Here is a 21,272-nt window from a genome sequence, read left to right on the forward strand (position 1 = left end):
TACTTCTATCTGTAGTTGAATATTTGCACTTGTTCATATGCACATTCAGAGATAGGACACACAAATACCGGTGAGAACATAAAATTCACATTTGAACCGGTATTAATAAACTTTGGCTATGTAGTTCTGAATCTGAAAGCATTCTCCAGGATGATATCCATGATGGTAACGTCAAGAAAGTTTCAGGTGGTTTTATAATTAACATTTATAGAAAGGTAAGAATGTTAACCGCTTAACATTTTACTTCTTTAATACTGATTTATTGTACAGCAAGTTAAAATGTATATTAAAATATTTCAAACCTTCCTCTTATATCTTCATTTCTCATGAAATATTGGTACATAATTATACACTTTGAAAAATGTTTCAGTAAATGATTGATGAACTGATAAAATCTTTGTTAGATTTTTGAGGGACTGCTTTGGCCTTCAGTCATTTCAAAACATATAGGAAAATATCAAAACAATATGTGGGAGATGTAACATTTCATCCATAAGATCAATAATAAATCAGCTCAGGAAATCCTACTTAAATATGGTAAAATACATTTATAAAGGTAGAAATATACATCTATTTAGATATTAGCTCCTTAAATTAATAGAAAACATTTTTCTTCAAATATATTTATGTTCTATACGTTAAAAGTTACCAAGAATGTCTGAAAAATGTTGATCATGAACAATGCTATTTTAGTGAAGTTCATGTAAATACTTCCACATTTTATCATAATAGCAAGAAAAAAATCAACAGAAAAAATGTAATATGCTTGCTTTGCAATATAAACATAAATGTTCTTCGAATGTATATTAAATCATTGATACATAAATCTATATGAAGGAATATCTTCAATATAGAGAGCAAAAATTTGAATTGATAAGCATCATTTACATGTATCAATCAGATATTGAAATACAAACCAATGTAATTTGTGGCATTGACATTTGCTATGTAAACTTTACAAACATGAACTTCAATCTTAAAATGATATCATTTAACTGTAGCTCTTCCCATGCATCATGTGTGCTATAATTGAAGTCCAATGTTAAATGACCAGCAATGATTAAATGACAGACTGCGAGGTGGTGTTATATGTTATTCTTGCTACAAATAATTTTAACAATGAACACATCTGTTCGTTTTTTTCTGAGTAATGAAAACTCTAATGTGCAAAATTATGGTTTCAAGTCAGATTTTAAAAAGTCAAAATAATTGTGTATTTTACAACGACGTATATGTAAATTGGTCGATTCAATTGTCTGGCTTGACCTGCTTCGGTTTTGCTTTAACCATGACTTCATATTACCTTTAATTTAAAAACCTCAATCCCTCCATATCCTTGGGATTGACTTGATCCTTATGACCATTACTTGAACACAGCTTATTCAGTTTTGTGAATACACTTTGTACCTAATGTCTCAGGTACATTGGCAATATTTAATCAGCTGTAGAGCTGGAATATTTTCTTCAACTTATTGACCATTAATTGCAAAAATAACATTGAGCATAAAAAAAATCATTCAACTCAACCAGTATCATTTATGCAGCATTTGAACCTTCTCTCATTCTTCCTCTTCTATCAGCATAAGCTTCTCTCCCTCTTTCTCATGTGCTTATTTAGCTGTGCTTTAAATGCACTTGTAAAATTCGTCTCAACTACATCTTTTGGAAGCAAGTTCCATATTATCACCACTCTCTGGATAAAGAAATTTCTTTTGAATTCTCTACTAAGTTCTTGGTGACTATTTGTGGCCTCTAGTTTTGCTCTTACTCACACCACCCTTGTAAATATTCACTTCTTCAATATCTTTTATGTTATATAATAACCAAAAATACACCAGATACTTTGTATGGTCTAGTTAAGATTGGTCACAGGTTGAACAAAATTTATCAATACTAACCCTAAAGTATAAGCTTGATTTATTTTGTTTATGCTCTATTTCATTTATGATTTTAGTGATTCATGTAGTTTATGTATTTACGAATTAATTTGAAGAATACTGTTCTTTCATCCTGCTTATGACCAGAAAGGAATCAGAAAGAGTTGTGCATGTGCACTCAGCCCTTCATGACATACCCCAGTCCTGGGTCCCCCACAATCCTGAGGCTCCTGTTTGCTGCCATTGCTGCCTCTGTGGTCCTGCTGCACACAAGTGCTGTTGGCCTCTCATTAGTTGAGATCTCTGGGTGGGGCTTTTATCCCTGGGGTCAAAGTGAAAATGTACTGTTGGCCTTACTTTGCCTGAATGGTATGTCGTTCAGTAGGCTTCCCTTGGAAATGGTAATATTCTATTAGCTTTCTTGATTACTTGCTGTACATGCACACTAACATTTTGTGAATCATACACCAGGCCACCCAGATCCATTTGTATCTCAGAGTTCTGCAATCTCTCAGCATTGAGATAGTATGCTTCTTTATTATCCTTCCTGCCAAAATGAACAATTTTACAATTAATCACTTTTTATTCCATTTGCCAATCTATTCTCACTCAATTAACCTATCTATATATTTTTGTAGATGCCTTATGTCCTCTTCTTAACTTACTTAACTATCTATCTGACTACCATCAGCAAACCTGGCAACTTTACCTTACACCCCTTCATCAAAGTCATTCAATACATTGTAAGCAGTTAAGATCCCAGTACTGATCTGTGTAACACACCATTCATTACACCTTGTCAACTTGAAAAAGGTCAATTTGTACTCCTTCTCAGCTATACATTAGGCAAGAATATTCTATCTATGTTAAGAATGCTACTACCTTTCTAACAATTCTCCTAATAATTTTCATGTGTATTTTTCAAAAGGTCAGAGTACTTGGCAACATTGCCTTTGGTTTCCTCATCCAGGTTATTTATATATATTGTGAATACCTGGGGCCCAAGCACTGATCTTTGCTGATCACTAGTTACCACTCGAAGAAAAGACCTAGTTATTCCCACTTTCTGTTTCCTGTATGTCAACGAATTCTCAATCCACACCAATATATTCCCTACTATCCCATGTGCTTTAACTGTCTCATTAATATCTTATGAGGGATCTTATCAAAATCCTTCTAAAAATCCAAAAATACTACATCCACAGATTCTCCCTTATCTATTCTACTTGTTACATCCTCAAAAAAACCTCTGGCAGATTTGTTAAGTATAATCTGCCTTCCATAAACCCATACAGGCCTTGTCAATCATGTTATTGTTTTCCAAATGTTCCGTTATCTTTTGGACAAATACTTACTTTGTTAATTTTTTTTCCCAGATACAGAAAATTCTGCTATCTGTTTTTAAATTTCTGGCAAGCCTTTTCATGTTCTCTAATTTTTATCCTTCTTTTTTAACTCAGTCTTTTTTTTAATATTCTGACATCCCATGTATCTTTGCACAATTGTATGATATTTTTCTTTTGATTTGATTTTTAACTTTACTAATCGTGGATTTGGCCCTGGAATTACTCTTAATCACTGAGTACAGAACTGCAATGAGACCTGGGTATCCTTGTACACCAGTCACTGAAAGTAAGCTTACAGGTGCAGCAGGTATGAAAAAGACAAATGGTATATTGGCCTTCATAGTGGGAGTATTCAAGTACAGGAGCAGTGATATCTTGCAGTGACTGCACAGAGCCTTGTAAGGCCAAACGTGGAGTATTGTGTGCATTTTGGTCTCCTTATCTGAGCAAAGATATTCTGGCTATGGAAGGAGTGCAATGGAGGTTTACCAGACCGATTCTTGGAATGGCAGGGCTGATGTATGAAGAGAGATTGGATTGGTTAAAGTAAAAATCACACAACACCATGTTATAGTCCAACAGTTTTATTTGGTAGCACTAGCTTTCGGACCAACGCTCCTTCATCACGATGAAAAAGTGATGCTCCAAAAGCTAGTGCTTCCAAAGAAGCATGTTGGACTATAACCTGGTGTTGCGTGATTTTTAACTTTGTCCACCCCAGTCCAACACCGGTACCTCCAAGTCACGGATCAATTAAGACTATATTCATGGAGTTTAGAAGAATGAATGAGAATCTTACTAAAGCTTATAAAATTCTAATAGGGTTATACAGGGTGAAAGCAGGAAGGATTTCTCAAAGACCGTGGAGTCCAGAACTAGGCATCACAGTCTCAGGGTTCAGGGCAAGCCTGTTAGGACTGGGATGAGGAGAAATTTCTTCAGCCAGAGAGTAGTCAGCTAATGGAATTCTTTGCCGCAGAAAGCAGCTGAGGCTAAAACATTAATATTTTCAGGAGTTAGATATATTTTTTAGGGGATAACAAGATAAAAATGTACAAGGAGAAATTGGGAAAGGGATACTGACTTGGATGATGATATTGAATGATACCCCGGGCTTGAAAGTTTGAATGGCCAATTCCTGCTCTATTTTCTATTCTGAAATATCTCCTTATGTATCAGCCATTACATCTCTGTTGATCTGTTGTTTAACATAACTTATCAATTCATTTTAGCCAGCTGTGCTTTAAGGCCTTCATGGTTGTTCTGATTTAAGTTATTTAAAAATTTCTCAGGCCCTTTTTTTCTCTCAATTAAATAGAGTGTGAAATTCAAATGTATTATCGTCCCTGTTACTTAAGGATATATTCACAATGAGAACATGAATTAATCATATCTTTTTACATTGTATGAGGTCCAGTATAGAACTGATCTCTGCTTGATTCAAGGACTTTGTCACTTCCCTGACCACTGACCAAATCAAAAACTAAATTTCATGCGTATGTGTTTCTTTTTATTTGTTCATGGGATGTGGGCTTCATTGACAGGGCCAGCATTCATTACAAATCCTTAGTTGCCCTTGAGAAGTTGGTGAACTGCATTCTTTAACCACTGCAATGCATGTGCTGTATGTAGAAGCCCAGTGCCATCAGAAAGTTTCATGATTTTGACTCAGCAACCCTGAAGGAATGGTGATATATTTCCAAGTCAGCATGGTGAGTGGCTTGGAAGGGAATATGCAGGTTTTGGTGTCCTTGGCCTTGTAAACATAGTGGTCATGGGTTGAGAAGATGTTTCTAAGGAATCTTGGAAAATGTCTGCAATTCATGTTGTAGATACTACACATCACTGTTACTGAGTGTCAGTGGTGGAGGGAGAGAAGATTTGTGGTAGTGTTGCCAATCAAACGGGCTGTTTTGCCTCAGTGGTGTCTGTTGTTGCAGCTGTACTCCAGGCAAGGGGGAGTATTCCATCTCCACCCTGAGCCATGCTTTGTAGATGGTGTTTAGGCTTTTGGAAATATTCCACCACACAAGTTGACACATAAGCATAGGAGGTATGATCAGTAAGTTGCAGATGATGTAAAAGTTGTAGATGTGGTAAATTGTGAGGAGGAAAGCCTTATAGTACAGGAGAATAAGAATGGAATGGCCATATAGGCTGAACAATGACAAATGGAGTTTAGACCTGAAATGTGTCAAATGATGCATTTTGGGAGGACTAAAAGGGGGCAAGGGAGTACACATTGATTGGTAAAATCCTGGGAAGTTCGGAGGATTGGAGCATTGGTGTGTATTTCCATTTATCCTTGAAAGTAAATTGCCACATAATCCTACCATCTTGCACAACCCAAAGCAGGAAAAGAGGGGGTGTAATGGATGCTGAAGAACTGGGAGAGTGACAGTAGTCTTCCAAGGAAAGAGATGAGTACATTCAGCAGGAGGAACATCTTCTTCACCACGTGAGAGTGCTGAAGTGTCAGGAACAACAAGCCATACAGCAGGTCATCAGGCACTTGATTGTGGCTGATATGTTTCTCAACCCCATTCTCCTCATAACCCATGCTCCCGTTGATCCTGGAATTCCCTCCTTAAGGACATTTTGGGTTAACCTACAACAATCTTCTCAAGAGCAATTATGGATGGGCCATAAATGCTGGCCAGCCAGCGAGGCCCATGTCCAATGAGTGAAATTTTAAAAATCAAGAATCTATCTGTTTCTGTCTTAAATACACTCCAAAGGCATGGTTCAAAGTTTGTGAGAAGATTTGTAGCTCGGGTGCTCGTTGTTGTGGTTCTGTTCGCCGAGCTGGAAGTTTTTGTTGCAAATGTTTCATCCCCTGGCTAGGCGACATCATCAGTGCAATGGGTCAGGTATGTTGATGACACGTTTGTAATCATTAAAAACACGGAAATAGAAAAAACACACCGGATCATCAACGCCACACTCACAGGAATCCGATTCACGAGAGAAGAAGGAAAGGATAGCCAACTCCCATTCCTAGACGTGATGGTACAGAGAACACCGAACGGAGAATTCACTACAAGGGTATACAGGAAAGCCACACACACAGACCAAGTCCTAAACTATGAAAGTAACCACCCCAACACACACAAACGAAGCTGCATCAGGACACTATTCAAAAGGGCCACAACACACTGCAGTACACCAGGACTGCAAAAAGAAGAAGAGGAACACCTATACAAGGTATTCGCCAAAAACGGATACCCGTGCAACTTCATCAGCAGATGCCTAAGAGAAAGACCACGGAATGAGGACATACCACAACCAAAAGGACTAGCCACACCACCATACATCAGGAGCATCTCGGAACTGACTGCCAGACTACTGCGACCCCTAGGACTCATAATGGCACACAAACCAACAGCCACGCTCAGACAACAACTCACCAGAACGAAGGACCCGATACCCAACATGAGCAAGACGAATGTAGTGTACAAAATACCATGCAAGGACTGCACTAAACACTATATAGGACAAACAGGAAGACAGCTAACAATCCGCATACATGAACATCAACTAGCCACAAAACGACACGACCAGCTCTCCTTAGTAGCCACACACGCAGACAACAAGCAACATGAATTCGACTGGGACAACACTACTATCATAGGGCAAGCCAGACAGAGAACAGCCAGGGAATTCCTATAGGCATGGCATTCATCCACAAACTCCATCAACAAACACATCGACCTGGACCCAATATACCAACCACTACAGCGGACAGCTGAAACTGACAACCCGAAGCGGCAGGGACAGACCACTATAAACACCGGAGGAAACATCAAAGAAGCGCTTCGCAGGAGGCTCCCAAGCACTGATGATGTCGCCTAGCCAGGGGACGAAACGTTTGCAACAAAAACTTCCAGCTCGGCGAACAGAACCACAACAAAGGCATGGTTTTTACATCCCCCCATGGCAATGAGTTCCACAGATTTACCAATGTCTGGCTGAAGAAATTCCTCTGTCATCTGTGTGCAGAAGAATGCAGAAGAGATTTACAAGGCTGTTGCCTGGACTCAATGGTCTGAGTTAAAGGACAAGCTGGGACATTTTTTAGAACGTAGGAGACAGAGGGAGGGTGTTATAGAGGTGAGTAAGATCATGAGAAGCATGCATAGGGTGAGAGCACTCAGTCTTTTTCCCATGGTTGGGGGATCAAGGATTAGACAGCATCAGTTTAAGGTTAGAGGGGAAAGAATAAAAAGGAACCTAAAGGACAACTTTTTTACACAGAGAGTGATACACATATGGATTGAGCTGCCAGTGGAAGTAGTTGAGTGGGTACACAAAGAACACTTAAAAGGCATTTGCAGAGATTCCTGGATAGGAAAGGATTAGAAGAACATGGGCCAAGTGCAGGGAAATTGAATTAGCATGGACGGACATAATCATTGGTGTGGACCAGTTTGGGTCAAAGGGTCTGTCTCTGTTCCATAGGACTCTATGACTCATATGACAAGCCCTTCATCCCTGGAATTACAAAGTTAAAAATCACACAACACCAGGTTATAGTCCAACAGGTTTAATTGAAAGCACACTAGCTTTCGGAGCACCGCTCCTTCATCAGTGGTAGTGAAAGGCTCAATCTTAACACACAGAATTTATAGCAAAAATTTACAGTGTGATGTAACTGAAATTATGCATTGAAAAAATGATTGTCAGTTAAGCCTTTCATCTGTGAGAACACCATGATAGTTTCACTTCTTTCATGTGTAAATCACAAATCTATTTTTTACAAAGTTGCATTCTCAGGTTAGCTGTTAACAATGGTGATAGCTAGACAATATGTTGAAGGTGTTAGCCCCCTGTGTTCTCTGTCTATGCCATGATGTTTAGATTGATTCTAATCTAAAAAGTGAGATAATGGAGTTTTACATGAATGCATGAAGTTTTTGAGCTCAGAGTTCTACATGAATGCATGCAGTTTTTGAGCAAAGTACGATGTAACCCTGAAAGTACAAATTCACCCCACAAAATATATGTGTGCATGTGGGTCTTTGTCTGTGTCTGTCTGGTTTGGGGGTTGTGAGTGTGAGAAAGTGTAAATGTGTGTGTAGTGAGTGCAAAGTGTCTTAAGTCTGTGAGGGGGTGCATGTTGGAGTGTGGGAGTGTGTATGTCTGTAAGGGTGTGTGTGGGTGTCTGTATGCGCGTCTGCGTATATGTGTGTCCGTGTGTATGTGTGTATAAGAGTGCCTGTGTGTGTGTGTGTGTGTGTAGGAGTATCTGTGTGTGTATATAGTGCAATGGTGGTCACCTGTAGTGTGACATGAACCCAAGGTACAGGTTGAGGCCCTCTCTATGGGTACCGAACTTAGCTATCAACCTCTGCGCGGCCACTTTTCACTGCTGCCTGTCCCGACTTCTCAATTTTTCAATGTATAAATTCAGTTACATCACACTGTAAATTTTTGCTATAAATTCTGTGTGCTCGGATTGAGCCCTCCACTACCACCTGATGAAGGAGCGATGCTCCGAAAGCTAGTGTACTTCCAATTAAACCTGTTGGACTATAACGTGGTGTTGTGTGATTTTTAACTTTGTACATCCCAATGCAACACCGGCATCTCCAAATCATCTCTGGGATTATTCTGACAAACCTCCTCTGGACCCCCTCCAATGCCAGCAGATCTTTCCTTAAATGTGGGACCAAAAGCTGCTCACAGTATTCCAAATGCAGTCTGACCAGATCCTTATACAACCCAGCAGTACATCTCTGCTCTTGTATTCTAGTCCTCAGGCAATGAATGCTAACATTGCATTTGCCTTCCTAACTGCCAAATGAACTTGCAATGTTTATCTTAAGAGAATCCTGAACAATTTCCCCACTTATAATTAAACCTCTATACTTCCTACCAAAATGCATAACCTAACACTTTCCCACATTGTATTCCTTCTGCCATCCTCCCAGCCAGTCTAAGTCCTGCTGCAGCCTTCAACCTCCTCAACACTACCTGTCTCTCTAACTTTGTGACAACTGCAAACTTAGCAATAGTACTAACAGTTGTTTTGTTCAGCTCATCAACATATAATGTGAATAGTTATGGTCCCAACACTGATGCCTGCAGAATTCCACTAGTCACTGGCTGCCATCTTGAAAAGACTCTCTGCCTTTTGCCATCTGCTAATCTTCTGTCCATGCCAGTACCTTGCCTCTAACACAGGCAGCATCCGAGGACATGCAAAATCCATTTTGCCCGTCCTCGGATGCTGCCTGAACTGCTGTGCTCTTCCAGCACCACTAATCCAGAATGTAATCCATCTAGTCCAGGTGATTTATCCACTTTTGGACTTTTCAGCTTCCCTTGCACTTTCTCCTTAGTGATGGCCATCACATCTGCCTCCTGACTGACTTGAGGTTCTGGTAAGCTGCTGGTGTCTTTCACTGTGAAAACTGATCCAAAGTACCTTTCCCATTCCTCCAGTTTTTCTTTTTTCCCCATTACTACTTCTCAAGCTTCATTTTTCAGTGGTCCAATGTTCTTGCCTTTTTTATATATTTTCTATATTGAAAACAACTCCTGCAATCTTCTTTTATATTAGTAGCTAGCTAACTATCATATTTCATCGACAACTCCCCCCCCCCCCCCCCCCCCCCCCCCCTCTCTGATTGCTTCTTTGGTTATTCTCTATTGGTTTTTAAACACTTTCTAATCCTCTGCTTCCCATTAATATTCACCACATTGTATGCTTTTTATTTTGCTTTTATGCTGTGCCTGGCTTCCGTTGTCAGCCATGGTTGTTTTGTCCTTCCCCTAATACGTTTCTTCTTCCTTGGGGTGGATTTCTGCTCTGCCTCCTGAATTATCCCTAGAAACTATTTCATTACAACTGCATCGCCTTCCCTGCTAGGGTCCCCTTCCAGTCAACTCTGGACAGTTCCTCACTCATGTCTTTGTAGTTATCTTTACTCAATTGTAATACTATTACATCTGATTTCAAACTGTACAGCGAATTCTGTCATACCATCACCTCCCTGCTAGGGGTTCCTTCACTTTAAGCTCCCTAATCACGCCTGCCTCATTACACGTCACCAAATCAAGAATTGCGTGTTGCCTGTTGTCTAGTGGCGTCAAGAGTGTGGCGCTGGAAAAGTACAGCAGGTCAGGCAGCATCTGAGGAGCAAGAGAATTAATGTTTCAGGCAAAAGTTCTTCCACAAATGTCATTAACTGAATCCGTTGCTCCCGATGTGGAGAGACAGGACGTCTACTTGCAGAAAGCTGCAGAGAACATCTCTGACAAAGGCCTGTTGCCTAGTGGGCTGTACCACAAGCTGCTCCAAAAAAAACATCTTGCAGTATTCAACAATTTTATTTAGTAAATAAATTATTGTAGTATTCCTTTACTTGAGATCTGCTACCAACTTGCTTTATTCTGTCCACTGAAGTCTCCCATGATTATTGTAATAGTGCCTTTTTAAATTTGTTCGTAGGATGTGAGCATCACTGGCTGGCCAGTATTTATTACCTGTCCCTAGTTGCCTTTAAGAAGATGGTGGTGAGCTGTCTTCTTGACCTGCTGCAGTCCATCTGCTGTGACTTGACCCACAATGCCCTTAGGGAGGGAATTCAGGATTTTAATCCAGTGACAGTGAAGGAATGGCGATATATTTCCAAGTCAGGATGGTAAGTGGCTTGGAAGTGAACTTGAAGGTGGCAGTGTTCCCATGTATATACTTCCTTTGTCCTTTTAGATGGAAGTGAGTTCGGAAGGTGGATTTCTGCAGTGCATCTTATCGCGAGTACACACTGCTGCTACTGAGCATCAATGGTAGAGGGAGTGGATACTCATGGATGGAGTGCCAATCAAAGCAGGCTGCTTTGTCCTGGATGGTGTCAAACCTCTTGCATGTTGTTGGTGCTGTATGCAGCCAGGCAATGTGGGGAACATTCCATCACATTGCTGATTTGTATCTTGTTGAGGATACATGGGCGTTGGGTGTTCGGGAGGTGAGTTACTCACCACTTTATTCCATGCCTCTGACCTGCTCATGTAGCCACTGTGTTTATGTTATGAGTCCAGTTGAGTTTCTGGTCAATGATGACCTCCAGGATGTTGATATGGGGGATTCAGTCATGGTAACACCATTGAATGTCAAGTGATGATGATTAGATTGTATCTTATTTAGTTTTAAAGCCCACAATTATACAATTCATCAGGAGTATGGTCCCAGCATGATTCAGGTGGAGTCCATCCCATTGAAACAGCTCCCTCCATATTGGTACCAATATCCCATGAATTTGAATCCATTTCATCCATACCAATCATTGAGCCACATTTACAGGTAAACATTTACCTGTTTAATCTTGTTGACCCTGTGCCAATTTGCTCATGGATCGGGTAGTAATCCAGAAATTACAGGGTGCCCCCTATTTACGCGGAATCGTTTCCTACGGTTTCAGTTACCTGTGGTTTAATGCGGCCAGAATATATTATAGGGAACGTTCCGGAACCAAGGACCAGGAGGTTGCCAGGAAGGTACACTTCCCATTTAATTGAATGGGTTGGCTCCGATCTGTGGTTTTGGGCTTCCGCAGTAGATCCTGGAATGTATCCCCCATGAGTACAGCGGGACTACTGTGCTATCTTTTAGATCGTGCTTTTTAAATTAGCCCCTGCTGGATCATATTCCCTCAGCAGAATCTCTTTCTTCTTTCTACCTATGCCATTACTACCCATATAGACCACTACAACTGGATCTTTCCCTTCCCACTCAAAATTCCCTTGCAGCCCAGATGAGATATCCTGGACCTGCGTGCCAAGCAGGCACACACAGCCCTCAGGACTCTCAATCCTGGCTACAGAGAACAGTGTCTATTCCCCTCATTCCCTATAATCTATCCCTGATTATAACAACATTCCTCTTCTCTCTAATCTTGAATTATTCCCTATACCACGGTGCTATGGTCAGTTTGCCCATCCTCCCTGGAATGCCAACTCTCTTCCAAATAGGGAACAAGAACCTCAAACTTATTAGCCTAGTCCAGAAGCTGAGGCTCCTTTAGCACTATCTCCTAGTTCCCTCTACCTGCCTTATTTGAAGTCACACACGTCCCTGTCCCAGACTACTGACTGACTTCAAGTTACTTAATCTAAGGTGTGCAACTGCCTCCTGAAACACAGTGTCCATGTAACTCTCCCCCTCCTGGTGTATCATCGCACTTGAAGCTCAGATTTCAAATCATCAACACTCAGCTGGAGTTCTTCAAGCAGCCAACACTTACTACAAGTGCATAATCCTATATCCAAAATGCTCGGGACCAGCTGGTTTTTGGAATTCAGAATTTTTTGAATGTCAGAATAAGTAATAGTTTGATGGTGACATTTAAAAAAAACCTTACCAGAGGAGCAAACTCACTGAGTAAAATGGGCCTTGAGAGAGAATTGAGGCCTGCCAGTGCTGGGCAACACCCCCTTCACGTCACATCTGGGTGGCACGCATCGAATGGGTTTCGACTTGTGTTAACTGTTTGCACGCCAAACAACCTTGTTAATGAGAGAAAAAAAACTTCACAAAAAAACCTTCAGACTTGAGAGCTTTTTGGATTTCGGGATTTCAGATAAAGGGTTGTCTACCTATACCAATGTGGTTACTATGAGCAACAGTGGGGACCACTAGCTCCCATATCATACAAGTACAACTCATCACCTGGCCCAGCATCTTTTATTTTATTTAGTTCTTTTTTTTATTTCCTACTGGTCTTTTAGTTTGTAACCTATAAATATTTCTTGTTTTTAACCGTCAATCTGAAAGTAAGGTATAACAGATAGTCAAAGTAGCAGTAATTACCAGCCAATGAACTTACAGTTTTCCTGAGATGTCACTCTCTCTTTGGTGTTTGGTCCCTGATCATGGGCTTTATTTTATCCTGTTAAGTAAAAATCTGACAAACTATGAACTAAAACAATTAAGTAAAAGCACCGATTTGCCTCTGCACTGAATTCCCACACTGCCTATAAATTCCCTGAACCATATAGTCACTTGGACTGTGTTTCTCTTCAAATGTGATCTCTCCTCCCTGACCATGTTCAGCTTACTTTGCTTTGGTTTTGCTTTACTTTTTGTTGTTCAATAAAAGTTCCAGTTTTCAACTGTTTAAACACTTTCAAAATGCGATGCTTCAACATGGAACAATGTTACAATTATATAATTCTTATAATGTGGAAACAGGCCATTTGGCCCAACAAGACTACATCAACCCTCCAAAGAGTAACCCACCCAGACCCATTCCCCTACCCTATTACTCTACATTTGCCCCGACTAATGCATCTAACCTACACATCCCTGAACACTATGAGTAATTTAGCATGGCCAATTCACCTAACCTGCACATCTTTGGAATGTGGGCAGAAACCGAAACACCTGGAAGAATCCCACATAGACACGGGGAGAATGTGCAAACTCCACACAGACAGTTGCCCGAGTCTGGAATCAAACCCGAGTCCCTGCTGGTGCTGTAAGGCAGCAGTGCTAACCACTGAGCCACTAAGTTGCTGTGCTATGCTAAGTGTTAGGGAAAGTGTAACTCTTCCTTAGACAGAATTCTAACCTGGCATTGTGATAACAATGAGTAGTCTATGTACAATCATTCTTGCATCTACAGTTACATTTACAGTGGATCAGATATCTGAGAATCTAAACTAACAATATATTTACAACTATAGTCTGGCACAGTGGTTAGCACTGCTGCCTCACAGCGCCAGAGACCCTGGTTCAATTCCCGCCTCAGGCGACTGACTGTGTGGAGTTTGCACGTTCTCCCCGTGTCTGCATGGGTTTCCTCTGGGTGCTCCGGTTTCCTCCCACAGTCCAAAGATGTGCAGGTCAGGTGAATTGGCTATGCTAAATTGCCCGTAGTGTTAGGTAAGGGGTAAATGTAGGGGTATGGGTGGGTTGCGCTTCGGCGGGTCGGTGTGGACTTGTTGGGCCGAAGGACCTGTTTCCACACTGTAAAGTAATCTAAAGTAATCTAATCTAATCTTCTGTTTGCAATTAACTGTAACCCGGACTATCAATGGCCCCAGGTAGGTTGTGTTTTTCTCATTCACTACAAGCATTATGACAGGTTTGGGTATGCTTGGCTGTACATGGCCCTGTGCACAGCTAGATTTTAAATATGAAGCAGAAACCCCAATAGACCCTGGCAGAACCAAGTACATCTGTCACTGGTGAATGCACAATTGCATAAGTGAGGTGCCATAGATGAATGGTACATACATATTGAAGAGAATTGTGGAGGTACTTCTGCGATAACTCACTAGAGATCATTGACAGAAACCTTTGTGGAAATCCCAAATTGACACTTAATTGATTTGTGATAAAATTCAGGCTCATCCATGTCACCTTATCCAAAACCCTTCAAATTTGGATCTCTTGTGAACCAATGACTTAAGCTGGAATTCCTACCCTAAATCCTTTCAACTCTCTACCTCTCTCTCTCTTTATCTCTCCTTCCTCCTTTGAGTTTCGCTTTAAAGCCTACAATTTGGCCAACTTTTTGGTTACCAAACCTAATGTCACCTCCTTTGTTTTGATGTCAGTTTCTGCCCCATTTTAGTGAAATATCTTGGATATTTTACAATGTTAAAGGGTCTACAGAGGAACCTCAATTATCCAAAGGACACAGGCAGGGAGTATTTCGGTCGGTTAATCGAATTCTGGACAACCAAATGCTGGATAACATAGCTTAGCTGAGCATTGGGACCTTGTGATCTTGCTGGATAATCCGATATTTGGATAATCGAATTCCAGATAGTCACGATTCCTCTGTATATGGAAGTAAATTGCTGTTTTTGTTGTTAATATATTTTTATTGGGTAATTATTTCAAGAGATATGGAAAAGTTGTGGGTTAATAGAATTCTGGTACAGATTAGCCATAATCTATTGAATAGCAAAACAGCAATGAAGGCTGGTGACTTCCTCTTTCTGTATTTCAAGTTAACTGAAATTCTCTGTCCAAGTGCAAAGGAGTGGATGTGCTGATCAAGGGTTAGCTTTATAGATTTTGTAGGTTAACTCAGAAGTCTCCCCACATCTCCCCAGATAAGGTCTGAAATTACTTTCCAATCTAATTGGTGAGCAGAAGAAATGGTCCCTCCATCCAAGGTATGGGGTAAAATGCAAGGAGGGAAAAGTTAGTAATATTGAATTCTGCCACATTTTTGCCATGAATTGTCATGCAGTTTTACAATGCAAATGGAATTTCTACCTGAGAATGCCTTTCCTCATATGATTTGAGTTTATTTTACAAAAGAACCCAAAAGTTGAATTTTGAAATGTAGAACAAAAGAACTTTTCTCGTTAATAATCAAAATTCTAATTACAGTCATCAGCATAAAATCACAGAACTACTGCAGTGCAGAAGGAAAATATTCAGCCTTTGTATCTGCACCATGTCTCTAAAAATTTTAACCTAATGCCAATCTTCTGCCTTTTCCTTTATCCCTGCACATTGTTTCTATTTAAATTATCATCTGATGGCCTCTTGAAAGCTGCAATTAGACCTGCCCTCACCATACTTCCATTCCATGCAGTACCTGCCAGACTCACTGAGTAAGAAAGTTTCTTCTTACCTCACATTTGCTTCTTTAAAATTGTGCTCTCAGCATCTCTATCCTTTTGCAAGTGTGAACAGTTTCTCCCTAGTCCTCTTATGATTTTGCATATTGAGTCTCCTCTAAGCCCTCTCCTTTCCAAGAAAAACAACTCCAACTTCTCCAAATCTTCCTTTTAGCTGAAGTGTCTATACTCTGGAACAATTGTAAACCTCCTCTGCAGTCTCTCCTATGTGTTCACATTATTTCAATGGGTGGTGCCTAGACTGTACATAATCTAGCTAAGGTTTAATCAGTGTCTTATATAGTTAATCCTAACATCCTTGCTCTTGTATTCTACATGCCTATTTATGAACTTTGAACTCAGCATGCTTTATTAACAGCTCTCTCTATCTATATTTAATGTCTAGCATGCATATACACTTAGGTCTCTATGCTCCCGCATACCTTTAAAATAGTACGCTTTATTTTATAGTGTCTGTCCATGTTCTTTGTACCAAAACGTATCACTTTCCATTTCTCCACATTGAACTTCGTGGCAGATTTAGAGGCAATGGCATGTTCAGATAGGAAGATGTGTGGATGCAGCCACAAATAAAGAAAAATGCAGACAGAAACCATGCATTTTATTTTTAAACAAATAAAGAAGTTTAATTTTAGGAAGAAAAAAAGAACTGTTGAGTGAAATTGATGTGAGGGCAAAGGTATTTCTGTTCACTGACCTCATAGCCTAAGCTGCGATAAATGTCATTGGAGTGGATCAGATACCAATGCAATGCCTACTTAATAATTACACCTGATTAATTCAAACAGCATATTGATGAAAAGGAAATTATGTAGCAAAAAAAATAGTATATAAATCATTTATTTTTAAAAATATATAAAATGAATAAAGACAAAATACATGTTAACTCATATCAAAGCATGGCTACTCATAATTGGTCTTAATTAATGTTAGAGTATATCCAAGCACGATATTTTAGAGTTTATGGCCTTAAGTGATCAGGTCAACAGAAGAAACATTGGATCAGAACATTGGACAAGACCTTTTCTGAGGAAGGGTCAGTTGACCTGAAACATTAACTCTGATTCCTCTCCACAGATGCTGCCAGACCTGCTGAGCTTTTCCAACAATATCTGCTTTTGTTTGTGAGCAGAAACACTGGGTTCATTTAATTTTTTTGCAATATTGTAAAATGTTACATTGATAATCCAATTGATCTTTTGAATTCAATGGAAATTATTATTATTTCTGTCATTCAATTCAAATTCTGAATCATTTTATTTGTTTAGGAAGATATTTTTGTGGTGATTTCAAATTACGCTGGTTAAAACAACTGATGAGGAATCATGGTAAAATAGTACATAAATAAATTGCAAAGCTATTACAAATGATGTATTGTCTCGTTAAATTAAAGCTTCTATATTGTGTCTTTTCATTAATGGGACATTTCCAGCTTCTGGGATTTCAATTCTTCAGAACCTAGGTTCTTCTACTCTAAAATATATCTGACCATTAAAAATCATTTCATGCTTATTGAACATGTGCTTCCCTTGTTTCAAATATGCCACTAACGATAGGATATTTTTACAGAAACCACAGATTAACTACAAATGAAGAAAATCATATTCTTGATAAAGATACCTTCAATCAATAATTTTGAAATAACAACTTTGTTGTCTCACCGTGATCAAGGAATTTATCAATGTGAAAGAAAATGAATTTATCAGACCATGAGAATTCAGAAAATGTGCAATATTGTTTTGAATTTGTCAACACATCCTGTCCTAGAGTCACCAGGTCAATTGCTATTAATGTAGCACTCTATATTTTTATTACCATTTCAATACTCATTACTTTATTTGGAAACCTAGTGGTGATCATTTCCATTTTACATTTCAAACAACTACAGACACCCACCAATTTTCTTCTCTTATCTTTGGCTGTTGTAGACTTTCTGGTTGGTTTTATTGTATTGCCATATAGTATGGTTAGGTCAGTGGAAACATGCTGGTATTTTGGAGAAGTGTTCTGTAAAATTCACTCAATTATAGAAATTGTGCTAATTGTTGTTTCAATTTATACTTTATGTTTTATTGCCATTGATCGTTATTATGCTATGTGTGACCCTTTGTTTTACACTGTAAAGATCACTCTACCTCTAACAGTTATGACAATTGTACTGATTTGGCTGTTTGCTGTCTTTTATGGACTTAGTGTGTTTTTATTAGACTTTAGTAAAAAGTCTGTAGATGATTATGAGGCTGTTAGGTCCTGTGAGGGCAGCTGTATTGCATATCACAAGTTTGAGGGGCATATAGATGCATTGATTGTATTTTTTATACCAATTTTTATTATTTTAGGAATATATGTGAAGATATTTTTTGTGGCAAGGTGCAAACATTGTAGAAAAGTTGCAAATATGCCAAATGAAAGCCACCATACTGAAGAAAACAATGTCACACTTATGCATAAAAAGGACCAAATAGTTGTTCGAAAGCAAGACATTTTAATTGGAATTTTTACATTCTCCTGGCTGCCTTTCTATGTAAATAGCATTCTTAATCCATATTTTGATTTCTTAATCCCACCAGTTTTAGATAGTGTATTTGCATGGTTTGGATTCTTTAATTCCACTTTAAACCCTTTGCTTTATGCTTTCTTGTATCCATGGTTTCGCAAATCACTAAAACTTATACTTTCTTGTCAGATATTTAACTGCGATCCTTCTACAGTTAATATTCTTTCCAAGTAACCAAATACAGAAATGATGCAGAAAAATCAAATAAATGTAACCAATAAATATTTAAAATATGTTGTGTTGGAAAGTGTTTCATTGCCTTTAATCCAGTCATGTTTCATTTATAGCATCTTTGCCTCTGAAGAGCATGTAGAAGTGCTCCTGAAAAGGACACAGACAGGTTTCATGTTACAAACTAATGTTTCTGTTGCATTCCCTATTGCACAAATCTGTGAAGGACTTCTACATGTTGTCTTTTGGAGTGGGAGGCCTGATAAATAGTTACTGTGGTTTCAATTACCAGGTGAGGTTGAGGACAAGGCTGCAACATTTCATTCACCTTCATAGTTATCTGCTGGTCTATTGTTGCAGGGTTTTGTTGTGGTAGGACCCATGAAGAGATAGAGGCTGCCCACAACTCTCTACCTCACTGTATCTTAAGCACCCTGCCACTATGATTCATGGCTGCTTATTTGACGGAAGTGGTCTTGATTATTTTTCACTGACATCCATATTTGGAGTTGCATCTGCTATCCATCACCCTTCAATGGCTATGTTGGCGGCTGCTTCTTATTCCAGCTCTACTGGAGCAGATCTTGTGGTCTGAAGGAGTGAGTGGCCATCCTATTCGAGTGCCATCAAGCTGACAGATACACTGAATGTTTCTTTAACTGGCTGGGGATCCTGTGTGGGATTGTTCAAATCTCAACCCACAAATATATCAAGTCTGTTATTAATGCAGTTTATGCCAGATCAAAGAACAAAGATCAGTAGAGCACAGGAACAGGCGCTGTATTTCCTCTAGTTCCAGCTTATTCATATATCTGTCAAGATGCCTCTTAAACATTGATATTGTGTCCACTCCACCAGCTCCTCAGACAGTGCATTCCAGATACTTATCACCCTCTTTGTAAAAAAAACTTGCCTCTCACATGTCCTTTAAACTTACCCCTTTTTACCTTAAACCTGTGCTCTCAAGTATTTGACATCTGTACTCTTGGGGAAAAAGATTCAGACTATCTTTTCTATCCATGCCTCTCACAATTTTGTAAACTTATATCAATTCGACTCTCAACCTTCATAGTTCAAGTGAAAACAAACCAAGTTTATTCAATTTCTCCTCATGGCTAATACCCTCCAAACCAGACAATATCCTTTTCTGTAACCTCTCCAAAGACTCTGCATCCTTCATGTAGTATGGCAAACAGAATTATATACAATCTTCCAAATGTCACCTAACTAAAATTTTATACAGCTGCAACATGACTTGCCAATTGTTCTACTCTATACCCCAGTATGCTTATATATCTTCCTGACCACCTTATTTACTTGACTTGTCACTTTCAGAAAACTGTGGACATTTACACCTAGATCCTTTGCCCATTGTTTCAAGGGATGTGTAGGTTAGTGGATTAGCCATGGGGAATGCAGGGATAGGGCTTGGGTGGGATGCTCCTCAGAAGGCTTGTGTGGACATGATGGGCTGAATGGCCTGCTTCCACATAGTATGGATTTTATGATTGGAATTTATGAATATTATGTCTTGTGAATCTTTGTGAACTGAGTGACTGCAGCATTTGTACAATTAAACAAATGGTTGTATTAAATTGTACTAAATGTTCCTTTCCACAGGATCAACATCTATTTTAAAATATAGAGGACTTCCTGGCTCAATATTATTGTAAACTCCTCTTTCATGAATTGTCTCTTTCCTATTTCAAGATTACACTGAGCAAAGGAAATGAATTCAACCCAATCACAGGATAAGGCTAATACAAAATACTACTTTGAATTTGTCAATACCTCATGTCACAAAAACAGCCAGTCAACAGCTGTACATGCAGTGTTATATATGCTATTTGCAGTTATTGTAATGGTTACAATAATAGGCAATTTACAGGTGATTATTTCAATTTTACATTTTAGAAAACTACAGACAGCCACCAATTTTCTTGTTCTTTCACTTGCTGTAGCTGATTTTCTAGTGGGATTGGTAGTTTTTCCTTACAGTATGATTAGGCCTGTTGATACATGCTGGTATTTTGGAAGTATATTTTGTACAATCCATTCAGGCCTGGACATGATGCTGACAATAACATCTATTTATCACTTACGTTTTATTGCCATTGACCGTTACTATGCTGTGTGCAAACCTTTACACTACAAAAATCACACTGCCTGTCATCGGTTTATTTGTTACATTTAGTTGGGTGTTTTCTATAGTTTATGAATTTGCTTTAGTTTTCTCAGATGCTCAGATGCTGTGGAATTGAAGATTATATCAATGCTATTTCTTGCCATGACAGCTGTATGCTTATATTTAATAAATTATGGGGCCATCTGAATCCACTGATAGCATTTTTTGTTCCTGTTTCAGTTATTGTATATATATATATATATCTCAAAATATATTTTGTAGCAAGGAAGCATTCTCGAGCAATTGGAAACATGATGCACAGAATGAACTCAAACCAGCAAAATAACACAGGAAGTTTCCATAAAAATGAATTCAAGGTTGCTGTAAAACTGGGGATTGTAATAGGAGTCTTCATTATCTGCTGGCTGCCATTTTTCATAATTACCATTGTTGATCCTTGTATTGGTTTCTCTGCATTGTTTGAAGTGTTTGCGTGGCTTGGTTATTTTAATTCCACTTGCAATCCAATGTTATATGGCTTTTTTTATCCCTGGTTTCGCAAAGCATTAAAAATGATCATTTCTTGTAAGATA

General features: G+C 39.0%; 1 protein-coding gene and 1 pseudogene across 1 annotated transcript; both read left to right on the plus strand.

Moving 5' to 3' along the window:
- The first annotated feature begins 77 nt into the window (after positions 1-77).
- On the plus strand, positions 78-18,630 carry LOC122544174 (trace amine-associated receptor 4-like). The gene is made up of 2 exons (XM_043683211.2): positions 78-215; positions 17,396-18,630. Exon 2 carries the CDS (start codon positions 17,520-17,522, stop codon positions 18,555-18,557), a length of 1,038 nt encoding a protein of 345 aa, XP_043539146.1. The 5' UTR covers positions 78-215; positions 17,396-17,519; the 3' UTR covers positions 18,558-18,630.
- Positions 18,631-20,056: 1,426 nt separating this feature from the next.
- LOC122544165 (trace amine-associated receptor 4-like) lies at positions 20,057-20,933 on the plus strand (annotated as a pseudogene).
- Positions 20,934-21,272: the final 339 nt, after the last annotated feature.

Source organism: Chiloscyllium plagiosum, unplaced genomic scaffold (assembly GCF_037043375.1).
Source record: "Chiloscyllium plagiosum isolate Xiang-an unplaced genomic scaffold, Cpla_swu_hap1 HiC_scaffold_3, whole genome shotgun sequence".
NCBI lineage: Eukaryota > Metazoa > Chordata > Chondrichthyes > Orectolobiformes > Hemiscylliidae > Chiloscyllium > Chiloscyllium plagiosum.

Coding starts and splice junctions, on each gene's coding strand:
- LOC122544174 (XM_043683211.2), top strand. CDS start 17,520: ATGAATTTATCAGACCATGAGAATTCAGAAAATGTGCAATATTGTTTT.